Source organism: Gekko japonicus, unplaced genomic scaffold (assembly GCF_001447785.1).
Source record: "Gekko japonicus isolate JY-2015 unplaced genomic scaffold, Gekko_japonicus_V1.1 scaffold2313, whole genome shotgun sequence".
NCBI classification, from domain to species: Eukaryota; Metazoa; Chordata; class Lepidosauria; order Squamata; family Gekkonidae; genus Gekko; species Gekko japonicus.
Genome location: NW_015169854.1, coordinates 147470 through 169609, shown reverse-complemented (window position 1 = coordinate 169609; position 22140 = coordinate 147470). Strand labels below are relative to the sequence as shown.

At 48.5% G+C, this 22140-nt stretch overlaps 1 protein-coding gene across 1 annotated transcript in view; it reads left to right on the top strand.

Moving 5' to 3' along the window:
• TTYH1 (tweety family member 1) overlaps positions 1 to 22140 on the top strand; it is a 76276-nt gene that overhangs the window by 2479 nt on the left and 51657 nt on the right. The window contains exons 2-3 of the mRNA XM_015417367.1: positions 4314 to 4382; positions 6944 to 7116. Of these exons, the coding sequence (XP_015272853.1) occupies positions 4314 to 4382; positions 6944 to 7116 (242 nt within the window). The remainder of the gene's footprint in view (positions 1 to 4313; positions 4383 to 6943; positions 7117 to 22140) is intronic.

Genomic DNA, 22140 nt, shown 5'->3' with positions numbered 1-22140 from the left:
TTCGTCATGTGCCCCGCCCCCCGTACCTCACCCGGGGGAACTGCGATCCCCCGCGATCCCCCCCCCGAAATGACCTCTGGGTCTAGAAAAACAGTTACCCTGCTAAGCTTCGGTTACAGCTCCTAGATGGAAACCAGTAGCTTGGGCAGAATCCTGAGTGCCTCAGGGCCTGAGCACACAACCCATTGCTATGGACAGACATTGCTGTTTTGCGTGTCATTGTACTGTGGCTTGACGAGTGCCATGTGATACCTAGGGATGCCAGTCTCCTGGTGGGGCCCAGGGATCCCCTGGAATTACAGCTCATCTCCAGGCTACAGAGATCAGTTGCCCTGGAGAGAATGGATGCTTTGGAGGGTGGACTCTATGTAGGGTTGCCAGGTCTTACCTGGCTGCTGGCGGTGGGGGGGAGGGTCCAGTCTTGCTCTGGAAGTCTTCTGGTCTGCTGACCATAGAGTTTTCTGCCCAAATGCTAGAGCATCCCACCCGACATGCCCGGCACAATGATGTCACTTCCGGGTGATGTCATTGCGCCAGGCACATCGGGCGGGACGGGGCTCTGGCTGGCAGTGGATTGAGGCCCCCGAAATCAGGGGAAACTCCGCCCCCATTGGGGGGATGGCACTGTAGTCCAATTATGTCCTTGTCCTCCCCAGACTCCACCTCCAAATCTCCAGGAGTTTCCCAACCTGGATCTGGCAACCCTACTCCCCCATCGCCTGCTGGTGGCCAGGGGGAGCTGGCAACCAGACCATGTATCAAGTTGCCATTTCATAGCCCGGAGATCCTTTTAAATGTTCTCAAACAGCCTCTGCTCTTTTGGCTGTCTTCTGTCTCTGGTGGGCCTGTTGCAACATGCTTCACCCCCCACCAGCAGTGAAAGATAGCCAGTAGCCCTTTTCATTTGTTAACATTTTCGGTGCTACCATAATCCTCTCAATACAACTGCCATTGTGTGAACAGGGCAATATGTATATCTTCCAGCACTAGTACACACACACAATTGGAAACCCAGGTTTGTTGCAGATACGTGTTGGTGAGAACCAAAGCTGGAAAACACATACGTGCGTAGGGTTACCAGCCTCCAGGTGGGCCCTGGGGATCTCCCAGAATTACAACTGATCTCCGGACTACATCAGTCAGTTTGGCTGGAGATAAGGGCTGCTTTGAAGGGTGGACTCTGTAGCATTGTACCCTGCTGTGGTCTCTTGACTCCCCAAACCTCGCCCTCCGCCGGTTTTACCCACAAATCTCCAGGAATTTCCCAAGCCAGAGTTGGCAATCCTAGTATTGCCCTGTTCACACAAAATGGTGATGTATCGAGAGGAATGCGTGTCGCACACTTTCTGACACACAAAGGGGGAGCACCAAAAAGGTAACGATTGAAAAAGGACTGAAAAGTGGACGGTCAGAGGAAGCACAAAATGGTGATGTATCGAGAGGAATGCGTGTCACACACTTTCTGATACACAAAGGGGGAGCACCCAAAAGGTAATGATTGAAAAAGAACTGAAAAGTGGACGGTCAGAGGAATGGGGTAGGATGTAAAGTGGCTGCGTATTCTCTCAGCACCTCAGAACGTTAGAGGCAGGATCCCCAGGCTGGAATCTGGTACTTATTACAGGCCCACGCAAATGAGATGATTTTGTACAGTGGCTCATCTCTCGGGTTTGGGATTTTATTTTTCCAAGTGGCTCATCTCTAGGGTTTGGGATTTTATTTTTCCAAGTGGCACGTCCTCGGGGAGATAGGGATAAACTGGAGAAAGTCTTGCTGGCCGTTTCAGCTAAAAGCGTAGAAGACCAAGCAGCCCTCACAAGTGGGTTCTCAAATTAATTCCTCACACAGAACAGTGTAGGTAGGCCCAGGGGAATGGATGGAATACGAGGCCATTCTCCTCCTCAGGAGACTCAAGGGCGGATCCTGGATGTAACACATCTCTGGGGAATCAGATAGGAAGCCTTTCCCATCTTGGATCCGCTGGCTTTGCTTCAGCTCAGTCTTTTTCAGGAGAACCATTTTAGAGGCCTGTTTTGTTAAATTAATTATTTCTGTGACAAATGTATGGGGGGGGGACGACATCTAGGGGAACACAAAGCGAAATGTGTGGGAGGCTGAGGAGGATTGGGGCAAAAGAACTGTGGGGATCTGTAGGTGTCTGAGGCAGATCCGAGTGAAGTGCCAGAGGGAAGTCATGGGTGACTCCAGGCCTGAGCGGTGCCATCCCACCCTGTGGCTGAGGGGGCGGGAGTTTGTGGCAGCAGATTCCCTCACAGCGCCAGCGATGAGGCGAACACTCCAACTGCTGATATGTAGGTCATGCTCAGCCTCACAGCTGCAGCTGATCCAATTTGCCATGTTTGTGTGTGTGAGTGCGCGTGTGAGGGAGACTATATGCGTGGAGGGAAATGAAAGGCACTCAAAGAACTGACAAAACAGAGAGATATTTCTCCATTGCTCTGTGTCTCTTTCCCCTTCGCCTCTGTCTTCTGCTTATTCTGATTGGCCTTTCCTCTCAGCCCAAGATAGAAGGGAGCTGTGTGTGGTTATTACTTAGTGCTGTGCAAAAGGCACCCTGCACAGTCTCAGAAGCACTCTCTTCATTGCTATGCTTCATGCTTTTTAGGGCTGAGGGCTTAGAAGAAGAAGAAGAGTTGGTTTTTATACCCTGCTTTTCACTACCTGAAGGAGTCTCGGAGCAGCTTACGACTGCCTTCCCTTCCTCGCCCCACAACAGACACCTTGTAAGGTAGGTGGGGCTGAGAGAGTTCTGAGAGAACTGTGACTGACCCAAGGTCACCCAGCTGGCTTCATCTGGAAGAATGGGGAATCAAACCCTGTTCTCCAGATTACAGTCCACCAGTCCTAACCACTACACCAAGCTTAGGACTGACAACAGTTTCTGTGGTTAAGCCCCGACTCACAAAACCTTGTCTGTTCATAAAATCTAGCCAGCATGACAGCATGTATTGAACTGCAGCCCAATTCACATGTGTGCCAGTAAAAAGAAACCCTCATGTTGGTCTGCACGTGTGAAAAGCAAAAAGTAAATTTTCAGCGGTTTCTACAACTGTATGGTGTAGCGGTCAGAGTGCTGGACTAAGATCCGAGAGACATGGGTTCGTAATCCCCACCCTGCCATGGAATCCCTGGGAAACCTTGAGTCAGCCACCCATTCCCAGCCTAACCTACTTCACAGGGTTGTTGAAAATGTAATTATTAGAGAAAATGTAATTATTTAATTTATCTCATCGATACCCCACCTTTCTCCCAATGGGAACTGGAAAGCAGCTTTCATTGTTCTCCTCTCCTCTCCTCCATTTAATGGGTGCATTATGCACTTGAACAGAACCTTAGACCGAGGGTTGTAAGAATGAGGATGTGTGGGTACCCAGATGTTGGATGAATGAGTTTGAACAGGGACTGAGAGCGGAATTCCAAGGGCAAAAGAAGGAATGTGTGGCAATTTGCCTCTTGTTAGCCGCCCTGAGCCCATGTGGAAGTGTGGGATATAAGTCAAATAAATAAATAAATGAACAGAAGATGGGTAACCAGATGAGTGGACAGAAAGTTAATCAGTATTCTTTCCACAGCGGCTAAAATTCTAATTGCAAGGTTTTGGAAAGATATTAAGGTGCCAAATATAACTCAGTGGTGGTATAAAGTATGGGATTTATTTACGTTGGACAATTTTTCAATTTATCATTCCAATAATCAAAATGAGAGTGACTTTTCTAATCCTCTAAATATCTGGTCACTCTCTATTTAGATAAAATAGACATTGACACCTTTGATTGGGAAACCATTTCTAAAGCCAAATACAAATTATTGGTATTTGGTTAGCCTAGAGTTATTAAGTGAGATTTTTTCATATAGACTTTTAATGATATTATTCATTGTATAACTGTGGATAGAGAGTCACCATTTTGTATTGCAGTTTTTTATATTAAAATAAAAAAAATGAGTGGACAGAAGAGGGCTTTTTTGTGGGTGGAGTGATGGGGGGGAATGGATGAATGAATGGCAGTTAACAGAGAGAAGCATGGAATTATGCAGCTGCCAGTGACGTATCTGCGCATGCTTTTCTACAGTGGCTCCAGGCAAACACTGTGTGTGCAAAAAAATCGATGCACCCTCATTCTCACGACTGGTAACGTCTTCAGGCCTGGAGCGAACTGACCCCCCCACCCCCTCCAGTCACTATCCCCCTCCCCCCCACGCAGCCAGCTGTTGTGGGCACAGATTGTGGTGTCTAAGCCTGAGGCGAATTGTCAGATTGACTGTAATCTGTTTGTTTGTTTGTATGTTTGCAGGACGGGTGGGGAGAGTGCGAGCGCGAGAGGCAGGGGAACATCACGTCTCTCCTGGCGGTGCCTCAGGCAGTACCAGCAATCGGGAAGGCTTTTGCCAGCCGTATTCTGAGCCTGGGTGGAGCACTTGGGTGTGTTTGTGTATGTGTGTGTGTATCTGGAGCAGGTCTGGGGTGTGTGTGAGAGAGAGAACTTTGCCATACTCCCTTAAGGCAGGTGTGTGTGTTTGTGGAAGAATCCACGGTTTAAGAATGATATACTATCATTCTTGACATTTTATCTAAGGAGGTTGTAGGGCCAGGCCCGGACAGCCAAAGAACAGACGGTCAGTATTCTGTGACAGTAACATAAAATGACCTATTCAAGGCTTAGTGGTCCCAAACCTTCAAATTCTAATCCAATAAAACCGTTTGCAATGACCTCATGAAAACTCCTACTAATCAAAGAGCCTAAACCTGTGTTTGTTTGGTGGTGGGAAGTGCCGTCAAGTTGTAGGAAACTAATGGCAACCCCCCCCCCAGGGTTTTCAAAACAAGAGACATTCGGAGGGTGGTTTGCCAGAGGTCGCAACTCTTGACTTCTTTGGTGGTCTCCCATCCAAAGGGCTCCTAAGAAGGGCTGACCGTGCTTAGCTTCCTATATCTGACAAGATCGGGCTAACCTGGGCTATCCAGGTCAGGGCATATATGTTTACTTGGACCTCAGTCCTGCCCCACTGAATAGTGTTTATACCCAGTTAAGTTTGGGTATTCTCCTTCTTCTTGTTGTTGTTATTTGTATATTTGTATGTTCTACTTTACTAAATTTTCAAAATGCGTCCAGTTTTTTGAGGGGAAAACTTACAGCATGCAAGCAAAGTCAGTGTAAAGAGCCTCTCACTAAAAAAAATGATTCCTAACACCCACCCACCCCAAAAGATCACACTCAAATATGTACGACCTCATAAAAATTCATCAAATGTTTCCTGGAAGAGGAAGGTCTTTCATGTTTTCGGAGGGATTCTGGCTGAGGCAAGCCTCTTTATGCATTTTTAATATTCATATCTCCTTAACGTTTTGAAAGAAAAAAGCCCAAGGCAGTTAACAGTGTAGTCAGGATAAAAGACAATCAACTTCAAATAAGCAATAAGATACACACAGCATAATACAGGTACAGAAAGGGATTTTCCTTGATCCCCCCCCCTCCTGGTTTGTTATATCCACTGGAAAGTGGGATGGAAAGACCCTCCCCAGCCTTTGAACTGAGGTAGGAGAAAAGGTTGATCCTTGAAGGGAGTATGTTTCACAGGACTGGTATTATGAATGTATGTTTGTGGGAGGCAGGGTCATTTCGTAGAAAAAGAGGTGCAGGAGCTCATTAGCATAACTCATTAGCATAACTTATTTGCATATGCCACACCTCCTGACATCACCGGAATTGTGTCAGAAGGCAACACCCACTGCTCAGGCTCCACTGGACTGTTTTGGATTGCTAGCTATTGGGGGGGGGGGACATGCAGATCTGTCCTGGCAGAGGAAGGAGAGCTTGTACCTGAATAAAACTTGGTCTTAAAGGTGCCACTGGACTATTTTGGGCCGGGGGAGCTCTGCAACTTACCTGGCTGCTTCTTGCTCTGACTGAGGGATGCTGGGAGCAGGGGGTGGGGCTTGTTGCATGTGCCCGTCCCCTGGGCTCTTTACTGCCGGAGCTCCGCTCCTGTGCACTCCTGCAGGAAATGACCCCTGCTGTCAAGTCACTGCCAACTTAAGGTAGCAGCTGGAGATCGCCTGCTTTACAGATAACCAAGATAAGTTCTTCTTCAGAAAATGGCTGCTTCGGAGGGTGGACTCCAAGGCTTCGGAGGGTGGACTCCACCCTTACGCAAACCCCACCCTCCCCAGGTTCCACCTCCCAATACTCCCACCCCAAAGGTGGCAGCTCTATTGGCAGAGGGGGGGGGGCGTAGCATCATCAGATCCAGGTTGGGAAACTCCTGGCAATTTGGGGGTGGAGCCTGGGGAGGACAGGGACCTCTGTGGGGTACAATGGCGTAGAATCCACCCTCCGAAGCATCCATTTTCTCCAGGGGAACTGATCTCTGTTGTCTGAATATGAGCAGTGATTCCAGGGGATCCCCACGTCCCACCTGGAGGCTGGTATCCCTACATGGTGGTCATTTTGTGGTTGTGCCCAATACTCCCTCTAAGCTATGGAGTCCTGTGAGCAAAAATTCTACTTTGTGAGCTACTGGCATTAATGTTGTGAGCAGGTGATTTGGCTACTGCATAAATTAGTTTGCTCTGAGGCCATCCTTCCTGAGCTAAGACAAAAATGTGTGAGCCGGAGGCTTAAAAACTGTGAGCTAGCTCACACTAACTCTGCTTTGAGGGAACACTGGTGCTCACACATTGAATCAAAATCCCAAAGGTGCCCATAAGCTCAAAAAGGTTTGGGATCCAGAGCTAGAGGCTATTCGGGATGCCATAATTCTCTGCAAAGTTTCATGAGGACTAGAAACATTCCCAAAGTAGGAAAAGATTTACAGTTCTTGTCTAATGTGGCCAGTATCCGTCTATCCTGTTTTTCCAATCATTGAAGGTCTATGAGCCAAAGTTCTGCTGCCCTCTGATAGTTTTGTCTCTATTTACCTCTAGGCGTTGCTGTTTCTGGCCAGCATCTCAGGCCTATGCTTTGCTATCAGCCTCGTCCTCATCTGTGTCTACCTGATCCGCTTCTGCTGCTGCAGCAACGAAGACGACGAGGAAACCAAGACTCAAAGGGTTTGCTGTGTCACTTGGAGCTGCGTGGCAGCCATTATCATCTGCTGGTAATTTCCTTGTTATCCTGTTCTTCTCCAAATTCTCTGGATGCAGCCGGTCAGTCCTGGCTTTAAAATGGCAATCTTTGGGGTTGGGGGAAGAGACTAATGCACTGACTGTCTGGAACTCGAGTCTCTGATAGCAGAGCCCAGACTCCATGTGCCACTTTGTGAGCAGGAGGAGTTAGAGGTGTGAGTTCTGCTCCTTGGCTGTACCATCCTAAAGTCCGCTGGCAAGTACGGTGCCCAACTCCAGCTTGGGAAAGTCAAGGAAATTTTGTGGCGGCGGCTGGGGAAGACGTGATGCCATAGAGTCCACCCTCCAAAGCTGCCATTTCCTCCAGGGGGACTGTAATTTGGAGATCAGCTGTAATTCTGGGAGCACTCCCCCCATGGAGACTGGTAACTAGGGTTACCAGGTTGCCCACTGCGGCAGGCAATTTCCCATCCCCGCATCTGGCCCCACCCTCACTCAGTGGAGCGGCAGGAGCAAAAATTGGTGAGTGAGAGTTGCACGATGCCACCTCCCCCCCAGTCTCCACCCCCCCAAATATTCCCGGCTGGGAACCCCAACTACCGCAGAAGCCCTGTAGCTAACATTCCAGTGAGATCAGCGTTGCCAACCTCTAGGTGCTGCCTGGAGATCTCCCACTATTACAACTAATCTCCAGGCAACAGAGATCAGCTCCCCTGGAGAAAATGGCCTTTTTGGAAGGTTGTGGCATTATATCGCATTGAAGTCCCTCCTTTCCTCGAACTCTGTCCTCCTTGGGCTGTACCCCAAAACCTCCAAGTATTTCCCAAGCTGGCAACCCTACCTGAGAAGCCAATAAAGTCCCATCTGGCTCTGTATAATTTACTGGCTCACCTCAGGCCTACCTCACCTGCTGCAGACTTGCCTGAGGCTACTGATCAGGCTGCCTTCTAGCCACCGGCCTTCCCTGAGAGAAAGGCCCTGCAATTTCCCCCTCCTTTTGGCATATCTCTAGTCCTTGTGAATGTGAGGGGTGTCTTTTTTCAAACTGGGCAGACAGAGGATGACGCAGTGTGCGCCTACCGTCCTTGTGTGTCTGCCATCCCCAAAAGCCTCCAGCTTATACATCACTCCTGTTATTCCTGTACTGACACCTTCTGTCCTCTCCCCATTCCAGTGCCTCCCACAAACGAACATTTGCCAAAGCTCCCTCAACCAATCAACAGGCATAAGAAATGGTATCCCTATGGGTATTCCAAGGCTTTCCTTAGTCATCTGAATGCCTGAGGTACAACTTTGCCCTGCCTAAAGAGGCCTGCCTGCCACTTGCTCACTCTGAGGTGGGTGGGGGGCAACGTCACTCCAGTGGCACCGTGTGTAGCAGAGCAGTTGCTCTTCAGACCTATCATAGAGATGCCGTTTTATCTCTCCGGTCACTTGGCATTTTTCCTATGGGCACATGCTTTACACAGCTAAAACTCTGTCTAACCTGTCTCCTTAATCTACTGCCTGAGGTAACCGTTTCTCCCGACCTCTTGGCAGGGCCTGCTTTGTTCCGCAGTTGCCCCCACCTGAGCTAGCCAATCTGGGAACGGAGCCGGACAGGGAAAGTCCTTTCACCCCCATTTCCCAAGGTCGCTGTGAAAGTCCATCAATCTGTGGCACCCTCCCCAGGCTCCAAAACCTGTCTCCTCAGCACCCCTCCCCCCTCCAGACATTAACCCCCTGGAAGACTATTGCTCTCCCTTGCTTCTTTCAACCCTCTGAGGGTTCACTCCTGCCTCTCACACTAGATGTCCATTCATCCCCCATCAACTCCACCCCCTTTTCTGAACTGAAGCCACAAAGGGCCTCTTGTTCCACGGGGAGAATAAGAAATTGTGTCCCATTCTCTCTGTCCCGTCACCGCCTCACCAGGCCCCTTTGTCTGTTTGTTATTCCAGGCCTTGCACTCCTACAAAATCCCTGCCAACTCCACTTGTCCACCGCCACCATTGCCTTCCCCTGTTGCTTCCCCCCCACCCCAACTTTGCTGCGAGGCACTTGACTGAAAGGCCTTCCCGTGCCCCCCAAAGCAAAAAGAAGTCCATCTTAAGAGCCAGGAACCTCATAACTTCTAACATTCCACTGATGAAAGTAGGGATACATGCCACCGTTGGAGCACACTCACTGCGTTCTGTTCAAATGAGCAATTTTCTCAGGAAAAACTGGTTCTGCGAGGTCGCAGCAGCAGCCGGCTGTGCACAGTGCTAATTGGCTGGTGCCGTGATGTCAGTAACCCACCTCTGCCCCTCATCCCCAGGGCAGTCTTGCAGCTCTTTTTTAAAATTGATTGCACTTTTACAAAATAAACAAGGCAATATGGCACTTTTAAAAAATAGAAGTGGCAAGCTGCTTGCCTGATGCATGAAGAGAAGGGGAAAATCGGCAACTAAGCCAGCGTGCCGTTCGCTCGTACTCTGTGATTTACACTGTAAAGGCAGGCTGAAACTATGCTCTTCCTCTGGGAGAAAAAAAAATCTTCCACACGTCCTGTTTTGAAGCTACATCTATACTCTGTACACACACCTCTTTCCTCTCACCAAAGATGAGTACCTGCTCCCCCACAGTGTTACACTTGGCTGAAGGCACTTCTCCGCACTCTGTGGTCTTCCACTCTGCAAAAGCCTGTCCTTTGCCAGTTCTTTCCTCTCACCAAAGATGAGTACCTGCCTCCCCCACAGAGTTACACTTGGCTGAAGGCACTTCTCCACACTCTGTGGTCTTTCACTCTGCAAAAGCCTGTCCTTTGCCAGCTTCTAAAGCGGATGCATTGACAAACTGATCACAGCAGTTCTCACAAGAACACAAGAGGGGCCCTGCTGGATCAGACCAACGGGTGATCGTGTCCAGCCTCCTGTTTCCTGCAGCAGTCAGCCAGATCTCTTGGAAGGCCTGCAACAGGAACCCAGAGGCCAAGTCGTCTTTTGTTTTCGCCGCTACGCCACCCTGACAATTGGTAGAGGCGCATCGGCTCTGAACATGGAGGATCCAGTTACCCATGGTAGCTAGTCACCATGGATGGACATCTCTACAAATTTCATTTTGGGGGTGGGGAGATATCTCAGAAATGTTTAACAGACTATTTCACATAGGGTTGCCATCCCCCCGAAGGGGGCAGGGTTTCCTCTGATTTCCGGCCCCCTGATCCACCCGCCAGCCAGCTGCCGGCGGGGGGAGCCCTGCTCTCAAAGAGCTCCCCGACGTCCGACATGCCTGGTGCGATGTCATCACCCAGAGGTGAGGTCATCGCATGGGGCATGTGGCCGGGGGGACGCTCTAGCATTCGGCCAAAACCTCAGTGGTACCCAGGAAGGAGCCTCCATCTCCCCGCCGGAAGAAGGTAGGGACCTGGCAACCCTAATTTCACAATGGATTTGGTTTTCCTTATCAATGAATAGATACGACTAAACCACATTCAGCAACAGTCACTACATAAACCAGCTGCTGGAGGATTGGGGGGGGGTTGGGCTGGAGGGCGACTTGGGGCAGCCAAACTACACCTGATGTTGGACTGGAGATATCACACCCACGGAACGACCATAGGTTGATCTTGTTTAACACCGTCTACTCTGCCAGGCAGCAGTTCTCTAGGGTCAGGCAGGGGGTGCTCCTCTTCAACACCTACCAGAGACCTTTTAACAGGGGATGTCCTGTCCTGAATCTAGGACTTTGTGCATGATGTGAAGCTCTGAACCACAGCACTTCCCTGTGAGCCCTTGAAGCACATGGGATAGCCCTGCCAGCTGTCCTCCAATAGATCTCATTCTCTCCTCTGGAGTTTGGCCCCTTCTCTCATTGCACTTGTTGTATACTGCATTAGACCCTTCCCCAAAAAACTAAGGAGAGGGCCTCAGAAGGTTCCTGGGCCTTGTCCCCTTTCTTGTGTTCTGGATCCTCAGAACTTTTTCTAACCCGCTGAATCCCCTTTCCTACCCACAAGAAACTGCTCTGGTCCAACAAACCTAGGGGCTCCGAATTTAGAGCCAGTTTGGTGTAGTGGTTTCGAGCGCAGACTCTAATCTTGGAGAACTGGATTTGATTCCCCACTCTTCCACATGCAGCTGCTGGTGTGACCTTGGGTCAGTTAAAAGTTCTCTCAGAGCTGTTCTCCTATGAGCAGTTCTCTGAAGAGCTCTCTCAGCCCCACCTACCTCACAGGCAGTGTTCCCTCTAAGCTGTGTTAGTTTTTTAGCCTCCAGCTCACACATTTTTGTCTTAGCTCAGGAAGGATGGATCCAGAGCAAACCAGTAGCCAAATCACTTGCTCACAACTTTAATGCCAGTAGCTTACAAAGTAGAATTTTTGCTCACAAGACTCCACAGCTTAGAGGGAGCGTTGCTCATAGAGTGTCTGTTGTGGGGAGGGGAAGGGAAAGGAGATTGTAGACTCCTTCGGGTAGTGCAGGGCAGAGTATACATCCAATCTCCTCCTCCTCCTCCTCCTCCTCTTCTTCTTCTCCTTCTCCTTTTTCTCTGCTGTTTTAAACCTTTTAGGAAGCCTGTTTTTAGATAGTGTCTGCTGTGTATCTCTCTTTCACTGCTCCTTGTGGACTTCTGAAAGGTTGGGAGGGATGGTTACATGGTCTCCCAATCAGTCTACGATATTAATAATAACGGTGTCCTGGATCCTTTCATTGCCTCTGAGAATACATGTACATTGGCTTTGACTTTCTTTTTCCCCATCAGGAGTTGTCCTTAACTATATGCAGAGAGAGAGAATATATATAACAAGCAAGATTTACAATGCCTTTAATTAAACAGACACGGTGTCAGGTTCTTTTAAGTTCAGAGAGTGTTGGATGTGGTTCACCCAGACAAAAGAGCTCAGCAGAGGTTCCATTTGATTCCTGGATTTCTCACTTCGAAGATAGACTTCAATGAAGCGGGCAGATAAGGACAGAGGACCTGTTCTGCACATTCACGACTAATTTTGAACTTGCAAGATGATAACGAGGTCTAAACTGATGCCTCAGGCTCTTTCATTTATCTGCTCGGGGTTCCTTGGATACTATCTTTCCACCAACCAAACAGTAATCACAGGCTTTTACTCCCACCCCCAAATCAGTAGAACAACAAACCCATCAAACCAATTCAAGAAAAATATATGCTTTGAAATAACAGAAATATCACCATTGAAACCGCAATTTTAGAAGTCCAGTGCAGCGATAAACCCATAAAACCATCAACAACCAGCATCCTCAGTTACAATTCACCTATGAAAGCCTTCTGGAATGAGAATGTCTTAACCTGGCATCTGAAGGTGAGGAGTAAGGAAGCCCAACGAATATACTCAGCATGGTCAGTGAGAAAAATGTCCTGTCCAGTTGCTTGTGTCACCATTAATACAAACAGCAGAGCCCCAGCAGAGGACTTATGGATATATGTGTGGTTATAGTCTTTTGGGTACCTTGATCCTAAACTACTTAATGGCCTTAGAAGTCTTTGCTAGTACTTTGAATTGTGCTGGGGTTGCCAACTTCCAGGTAGCACCTGGAGATCTCCCGCTACTACAATTGATCTCCAGCGGGCCAAGACCAGTTCCCTTGGAGAAAATGGCTGCTTTGGAGGGTGGACTCTGTGGTATTATACCCTGCTGTAGTCCCTCCCCTCTCCAGGCTCTACCCCCAAAATCTCCAGGTATTTCCCAGCCCAGAGCTGGAAACCCTAAATTGTGCCCAGGAGCAACTGGAAGCCAGCGGAGCTGACACAGTATTGGGGTCATAGGGTGGGTCCCCTATAGATTTTGTATGAACGAATTTAGCTTGTGGCTACTCCTCAAAGGTAACTCCCTGCTTGGGTGCATTACAATACTCCAACCTAGGTGGTAGTAAGGCATACATCACTGTGGCCAGATCTGTCCTTTCCAAGAGTGGCCACAGCCAAATCAGCCTACATTGACAAAATGCACTCCTTGGCTACCTCTATTCCATCAAAAGCAGAGCGAGATCCAGTAGTCTGGTTATTCTGGAGAAGCACCACCATATCCACAACAGGTTGCAAATGTACTCCCCCCCATCAGCTCTGGCATTGACTAAGGCCCTGTCACACGTAAAGGTTTGGCCCGGGAGAGGGACGGATTGGGGGTGCAGCAAACGGGCGCGATCTCACCGCAACATCTGGGAAGCGGTGCGCACCCGTCCCTGATCCGTCCCAACCCCCGAAAAGGCGCAGCAAAAATACACCACCTACCGAGGTGGTTCTTCCACCGCAGCCGCATCAAGGCCGGCTGTGGGATCGCCGGCGCGTCCTTCTGCCGGCGCATCCCCGGCTCCTGGCTGAACTGCGCATGCTCAGACATGCGCAGTTCGGCAGTCTCCCGTTCCCCACTGTCGCTTTCCCCGGCATCTGATCGTGCCAGGGAGGGAATGCGCTGCGGCTCAGGGGATCAATGGGATCCCGCCGCCGCGTGTTTCTTTTGGTGCGGCTTTATAAAGCCGCACTTTCGCCCGTTCCTTTCCCCCCGTGTGGCAGGGACCTATGATAACTTCAGTTTATCTGGATTAAGTTTCATTTTGGTTGCCCACATCCAGATCTTCACTGACTCCAGACACCAGTTAAAGTTTCAACTGCTTCCCTGAAATCTGATGGAAAGGTGTGTGAGAGAGCAAGCGAGCTAAATGTGATCAGCTTCTTGAGGACAATGAATTCCAAAACTCCAAATGACTTCACCCTGCAATTTCATGTAGATGTAAAATGGCATGTCTGACAAGATGGAACCTTGCAGATCTCCATAACCCAAAGTCCAAAGGCAAGTGCCGTAGTCCACCATCATTACCCTCTGGGATCTGCACATTAGAAGACTGGAGCCACCATAAAATGGTCCCACTTTAATCCAAAAGGCCCATGTGGTCAATGGTACTGAAATGGTACTGCTGAGAAGTCCAAAAGATCCAACAATGAATCACTCCCCCTATCCAGATTATTTACTGTGGTGACCAGAGCAGTTTCCATCTTGAATCCCAGCTGGAAGTCAACTTGAAAGAGGTTCAGATAATATGTCCCATCTGGAGAGTCTCCTATGAGCTCCAACTCCATTCTGCATTTAGTGTCATCAAGACTGGCAGCCCAACAGTAAAGCAAAGAGCCGCTAGAGCTGTTATTACATGGCAGAAGATCCTAGGTCCCCAGATCTTGGCTCACACACTGCAGTGTGGCTCTGCCCCATCTCAGTTCACTGCAGGTACCTATTTCCTTTTGACAAGTGTCAAAGGATAAGCTATTGCACATGTAATAAAAAGCTGGTAGTATCTCCAGAACAAGTATAGTTAGAAGGTACACTCTAAGATTGCAACAGCTGATGTTTCCCCATCTGGTGCGTGAACTTCCACTGGAAATCCCCCCCAAGTTATGACATCATTGTGCTCTGCACAACAGCTTGCCCAGTCCAGACCCACAAGACTGGAAAAATTATCAGGAATCCCTACAACAGAGGATCGAAGACAGAGAGACCCAGAAGGCCCATCTCTTAGCCTATAGCATCTCTACCATAACCGAGTCTTTGGCGTAAGAGTCTCTTTCCAATATTCCCACTTTCTCAGTAGGAAAAATCAAGCTCCTATCCTCCCCTCCCTGCCAAGAACACCCCATCCCTGTCCTGATTTGACAAGGGTCGCATCGGGGTCCATTCCCAGCCGCTTTGGGAACAAGCCCAGCAACCACAAAAAGAAGGCTCCCATTCATGCCAAGACTGTACCCATTCATGGATGGAACAATGGTTCCTTTGTGTCCTTGGCCCCAATTGGGGTAGGTTGGGGGTGGGGAAGGATTGCTTAAAGAGACCCTGCCCCACATCATAATAGTTCCAAATCCTTCCCGCAGCAAAGAGCCCTGACAATGGAGGCGGATTGGCCCATGGTGCGAGGAACAAAAAGCCGTTGCTAAGGGGTTGCTAAGTGCTGGCTTCGGCCCCATGGCTAGGCCTGTGCTTTACTTACATGCCACACTGTTTATGCTAATGACGTTTTGTTACCCACACTTCCCTGGGACATCGGTTACTTGTCGCTACCCTTGTGAGTGACAGCCTGGGGTCATGGTTCAAGGCAGGGTGAGGTGAGGATATTCGTTATTAGGTTGTCAGATGCAGAACAAGGCAAGACTCCAGTGCCTCGTTCACAGTTCTGCAAACGGGAGAATTTCGGCAGGTGCCACGTGTTACATTGTGGTGGCTAGGGTTGCCAGTTCCAATGGGGAAACACCTGGAGATTTTTGGGGGTGGAGCCTGAGGAGGGAGGGTTTGTGGAGGGGAGGGACTTTAATGGGGTATAATGCCATACAGTCCACCTTCCAAAGTGGCTCCAGGTGAACTGATCTGTTGCCTGGAGATAGGGTTGCCATTCCTGGAGATAGGGTTGGGGGCGGGAGACTGCCCAATTTTTTGGGCTCCTGCCCACCAGTGGACCAGCAGGAAGCAATTCCTTCCCCTAAAGCGACATTGCCAGAAATAAATGTGATGTGCCTACATCATCCTGAAGTGATGTAGGCACATTGGTGATGTCGGGAGGTGACGCTGTGGTTTTTGGGCAAAACTCTATGGTTTGAGGCTGATTTTACCATAGAGTTTTGCTCAAAAACCAGAGTGTCACCCCCTGACATCACCGATGTGCCCACATCACTTCCGGGTGATGTAGGCACATCATGTGACATCACTTCCTGCTCCTGGAATGCCCCCCCATCCCTCTGCTGGCATTTCAGACAGACCTGGCAACCCTACCTGGAGATCAGTTGTAATAGTGGGAGATCTCCAGCCACCACCTTGAGGTTGGCAACCCTAATGGTAGCAAAGACAGCAAGAGCCAGTATCTTTCCATTGATGTAGCTATTAAAGGAGAATGTAGGACTTGTCTCAACAATGAAAGAACAACTTTTGTTTAGGTGTGGGAGATCCTAGGATGGCTGAATCACACCATCTTGGTGACACTCTTGGTTTGTTCACAAGTAGTTGTAGCGCTTTCCAGTCATCGCTGGGAAGAATAAATGCACATGGGGGAGTAAAATTGGGGCATGGTCTGCCCAAACTACATTTATTTATTTCTTTATTTGTTTATTTGTTGCATTTTAGGCATTGCTTTGCTAGGAGCAACCGTCGCTCCCGGGGGAGGCTGAGCACCTTCCTGAAAATTTCAGTGGAGGCTGAAGCCCCGCCGCCCCCACGAAGATTACGCCTATGCCTACAAGTCTACATATACAGGCACTTTCCCATCCAATCAGGAACCTTGAAAAAGGGATTTTCACACCTTGGGAGAGATCCCTAGTCATTTACACTTATACATTCATGGAACTTGTGCAAATCTTGCACAAAGATTGGAATGGAGGTTGTCCTTGTAATCCCAGCTACTCCCCACCTGTGTCTCTTTTGCCTGAAAATATTATGGAAAGCCTCCGTGTTCTCTAGTAAATGAACATTTACCTAGCTACAAAATCATGATCATAGTCACGGATGTTTTCGTAGGAAAACAGAATTAACTTTGAACGAGCCAAAAGGGTTAGCTAAAGATGTATGACTTAAAATGAAAAGTGATCACAGGAGGCTGCAATTAAAAGTGGAGCAGTGACAGAGGGAGGGCTATTTAACCTTTTCTCCTCCAGCCATTTTTTCCATTCCAGGATTGCCTTGCCATGCTCCTTTTTTAATCCAGACTCTCTCTGCAGGGGTAAAGTCTACAACCTTTATCAACCTCATTGGGTGGAAAAGCTCTTTGGTAAGAAGGGTGATTTTGAAAAGCGAAACTGTCAGGGAGGAAGGGTTAAGTAGCTCCATCCTCCCCATTCTTCAACTCAAATCACAGCCTTCCGTGGCTGCTTTTCATTTAACCGTATCCCCTCCCGGCAACATATTAGGAAGCTGTTATATGCCTCTCCTGTGTAACATCTAGTTTAATTGACTCCAAAATACCCTCAGTCCTTATAGACCATTATCTGTAGATCTGTGTAAACAGCTCCATAAACCTTTGCTCAAAGCAATATAGTTGGGCTAGGATTTGAACCCAGTCCTCTGAAATCCAAATTTAAAACCCTCATTCACTGGACCAGGGCGCCCCCCCCCCCATGTGGTGCCTGCCAACACCTTTTTTTGTGTGTGCCCGCCAAGTGTTTTTAGAAAGTGGGTGGGGTCGGGTGGTCTGCCCAGTGAGGCTTTTGATTGCCCATTGGAGGTCTGATTGGTGGTGCAGATTAAAATAACATTTCGGTGTCAGCTGCCACTTCATTGTTGGTTTTCTTCTATTTCTGAGTTCTCTTTCCCAGTGTATTTTAAAAATTCACTCCTCTTGCTTCCTGTAGTTGGGCTTCCTGTGTCTGTGGCTGGCTTCACTTCTCACAGTGGCCATTTTGTGGTTGTGACCACCACCCTTGGCCATAATTCCAGAGATGCCCACAGGTTCAAAAAGATTGGGGACCCTGCACTGGACTATGTCAATGCTAAGCTTGTCTGGCCTAATTTCATGATCCCTTATCCTGGAATGAAACAGACTAACTTTTGATCAGTGCTAAGTTTTCAGTGCTTCAAAAATATATCATTATTGTTGTTGATGTATTATTAGGGAAGCAGCCTACTTAAAGAAATTTTAGTCTAGGAATTATATGTTTTAATTGATTATTCAATTAACTGCATGAATTTGCATATGAGAAACTATAGCTCTAAAGGAAAAAAAATACTTCATGTTACTTTGGTGATGCTCATGTGTGGTGTTGCTCTAGACCTCATCTTAGAAGAGTCATTCCTCATTCATACAGGACGGAATGCCTCTTCCAAAGTAGTACTTCTCATCCACAATTTTTGTAAGCTCTTGTACTAGCAGGGGTCATTTCATAGAAAAAGAGGTGCAGGAGCTCATTAGCGTAACTCAATAGCATAACTTATTTGCATATGCCACACCCCCTGACATCACCGGAAGTGTGTCAGAAGGCAACACCCCCCGCTCAGGCTCCACTGGACTGTTTTGGATTCCTAGCTATTTTGGGGGGGGGAACATGCAGATCTGCCCTCACAGAGGAGGGAGAGCTTGTACCTGAATAAAACTTGGTCTTAAAGGTGCCACTGGACTGTTTTGGACCGGGGGGGCGGGGGGAGCTCTGCAACTTACCTGGCTGCTTCTTGCTCTGACTGAGGGCTGCTGGGAGCAGGGGGTGGGGCTTGTTACATGTGCCCGCCCCCTGGGCTCTTTACTGTCGGAGCTCCGCTCCTGTGCGCTCCTGCAGGAAATGACCCCTGTGTACTAGAAATGTTTTCTTTTAATATCCACTGACCGACCGAGGACACCTTTTTAGTCAATCAAAATGTTTTCTTATTGATTAACTGACTAAACTCCTTGACTTATTACTTAAGGGCACCATATGTAGTCAGGAAATAGTTATTAACTCCCCCCCTCCCAATTGCTTCAGAATCTGATTCTCTGCCTTAGCACATAAATAAGCCAGAGGTTACAATGAGTTCAGGGGTTATCTCAGGACAAGCAATTGTGTACGCAGGTGATAGATCCAGGAATGAGATCTGAATCACCATCACCTCACCGGCCCCATCCCACAACCTGTTCACATCGAAATAAGCTGTGTTGTTCTTCATTCAGTAGAACCTGATTCCCAAGTATGTGGCCCCTAGGGCTGTAGCCTCAATCTAGAGGTGATCAGCGGGTGGCCCTCCTGGTATAGTCAGAAGGAATTTGTGGCACTCCTTAGCAGGAGCAGCAAGACTGACGGCAGAGTCAGACCTGTACTCTTTGTTCATCCAGCCTTCAATTGCTGCCTGACTCCTGCTTTTGGTAGCTTGCAGTCAGATGGGACACCCAAGGCAACAGGAGATTGGTCTGTGTGCTTCTGTCTTTGGTTTAGGTTGCTGGGGGTGGGATGTTTCCAGAACTAGGCTGAGAAACTTGTGGAGATTTGGAGATAGAGCTTGGGGAGGGCAGGGAACTCAGTGGGGTACACTAGCCATAGAGTCCACCCCCAAAGCATCCGTTTTCTCCAGGGGGACTGATCTCTGTAGTCTGGAGATGAGCTGTAATTCCCGGGGATCCCCAGTTCCCACCTGGAGGCGACCATCCCTACTTGGATTGGATCCAGTGAGCGATGCTACTCTGTCTTGCCCAGTTTCCCTCCTTCCTACAGTCCCTACCCCTCATGGCTTTTTGTCCATGCAGGTCTCATGATGCCCCCAGAATAGCTTTTCTGAGTGGTCAGCTGAGACCCTTCCTTCCTTTCTCACCAGCAGAGAAGTTGGTTGGATCCAGCCTGTAATGCATGTATTTCAGTGTCTCACACTTGTCTCGGTTAGCTAAAGTTCTCAGGGTGCTGAATTCCGTGTCCATAACCAAATTTTTCACGTGTAGGAAGTACCAAAATCCCTGATGACGCATCTCTTGGTTACAGAATATTGCTAAGGTCTTATGACTACCTTGTAACAGAGAAGGCACAAGACATTGTGGTGCCTGAGATGGAAAACCCAAATGATAGTCAAAACATAATCATAAATGTGATGACCTTTAATAAGATACCTCCAAATAGGCCAACTTATCCTGCTTAATGAGGACATTGATTCTGCAGTGCTGTATCCTGATGGTAGTCTCTTGTTAGTAGAACTTGACTTCGTTTGGCTACTATAGAGTTACACTTCCTGTGACCTGTAACATGTTCATTGTTTCTAAAATGCTATCAGCTCTATATTATGAGAACAACTGACTTTATTTGTAGTCATTATGCTGTGTTACAGGAACGTTATATTAGTTCCCTGTCACTAGAGACCGCATCTGTTGTTAGAGAGTTACAGGCTTTTGTTACCAGAACATTACTGATTCCCTTCTGTTAGCACATTACTTCACAAATCCTTAGCACAGAGCTGGTGACTGATGCTGCTAGATGAATAGTAATACAAGTAGGCTCGTATTACAAGACTTTTTGTTAAGTCCTTGGTTATTAGAGAACTAATACTCCCTTGTTACTAGAATTTCTGCACTTCTTATTTACTGAGACATTAGCATCTTGGTACTGGACCTTTGCTGAGGGCTGTTACTGGGTTGTTACCAGATAGGGTTGCCAAGTCTGGGTTGGAAAATACCTGGAGACTTTGGGAGCGGATCTAGGAGAGGGCGGGGTTTGGGGAGGGGAGGGGCCTCAGCCGGGTCCAATGCCACAGACTCCACCCTTCAAAGCAGCCTTTTTCTCCGGGGGAGCTGATCTCTGTCAGCTGGAGATCAGTTGTAAAAGCGGGAGATCCCCAGGCCCCACCTGGAGGCTGGCAACCTTGTTACCAGAACATTACTACTTTCAGATTGCCAGAACTTTATCTAACACTCTCCAGTGTGATGCTCCTTCCTTCTTACTACTGCAGCATACCAGTCCCCTTGTTGCTAGAAATCTACACTAATACCTCCTATAAAGCTGTTTCATTTAACATTCTTCATCCTGTATGTAAGATTTTAAAATAAAATGTGGAGGGGGGGGGTAGCTCTGCAGTATGATGGGTCCAGCCAGAAGTAAATGCAGCCAAGCCAAAAGTGACACTGTACCACGATGCGCAGGGTGGCCACCTCCCAACTCTGGTTGTGGTTTGTTTGCTTGCTGCTGTCAAGTCACAGCTGACTTGTGGCGACCCCGTGGGGTTTACAAGGCAAGGGACATCCAGAGGCGGTTTGCCATTGCCTGCCTCTATGTCATGACCCGGGTATTTTTGGGTGGTCTCCCTTCCAAATACTGACCAGGGCCAACCCTGCTTAGCTTCTGAGATATGAATAAACCGGGCTATCCTGGGCTATCAAGGTTTGTATGTGATCTATAAAAGACTTGCATGCCTGAGGAGTGGGGCCCTCAGTGGTAGCTGCAGGACTGACAGCAGTCTTGGAAAGAAGCTGGTGGTTGCTACCTCCTTTAATTGCCACCTTCTGTTTCACTCACAACATAAGGAATGGTGATCCTGTGAACACATCCCCCATTACAGCCAGGGTGGAGGCTGAGCCCACCACTTCCCACCACTGCTCAACAAGCTGGTGGTGGAAAGAGGGGGGTTCACGCTAATGTGCAGTGTCTCTTCCAGTGCAAAACTGGAAGGGACGTCACTGCGTTGCCATGATACTTTAGAATCCACCCCAGACTATGATTTAACCTTAGGTTTTAGGTGAATCCTAGAGCTTTGCTCTGACTTGATGATGTCCCGTCTGGTGTTATGACAAAGAGCTTGTCCCCACTCCTCAAGTTTTCCTTCTGGGGTGCCACCTATGCAGGGGTCCTTTCGTAGAAAAAGAGGAGCAGGAGTTCATTAGCATAACTTATTTGCATATGCCACACCCCCTGACATCACAGGAAGTGTGTCAGAAGGCAACACCCCACCGCTCAGGCTCCACTGGACTGTTTTGGATTGCTAGCTATTGGGGGGGGGGACGTGCAGATCTGTCCTCACAGAGGAGGGAGAGCTTGTACCTGAATAAAACTTGGTCTTAAAGGTTTTGGACTGTTTTGGACCGGGGGGCTCTGCAATTTACCTGGCTGCTTCTTGCTCTGACTGGGGGCGGCTGGGAGCAGGGGGTGGGGCTTGTTGAATGTGCCCGCCCCCTGGGCTCTTTACTGCCGGAGCTCCGCTCCTGTGCGCTCCTGCAGGAAATGACCCCTGCATCTATGGTTAGCATCCCTGATTTAGAACCGGTGTTACCAGTACCTCTCTGATAGAGCTGTTTCGCTTAGCACTGTTTTCAGGAATATAACTACAGTGTTAAAGGGAGTATTATTGTACTTCTCAGAGTCTGGTTGAATCTTTATCAGTTCGTTGCTGCCGGAGGGATTAAGAATTCCTTGTGCAGCGGCAGTTCTACTTCTGTTTTGCTACAAGGGCTGCTAAGTCCCCGAATGTTGGGGCATTATCTGTTGTCTGGGAGTGCACTTCTGGTTCCCTTTGAGAACTACCACTCTCTCATCACATCTAGAAAAGTTACAGGAAACACTGAGTCCCTTTTCCCTGGTGCTGCCATATTAGCAGCCAGTTGTTAATTAGCAGTCAGTAGCTGTTAGCCCATGACAGCTCCCCTGTCACTCAT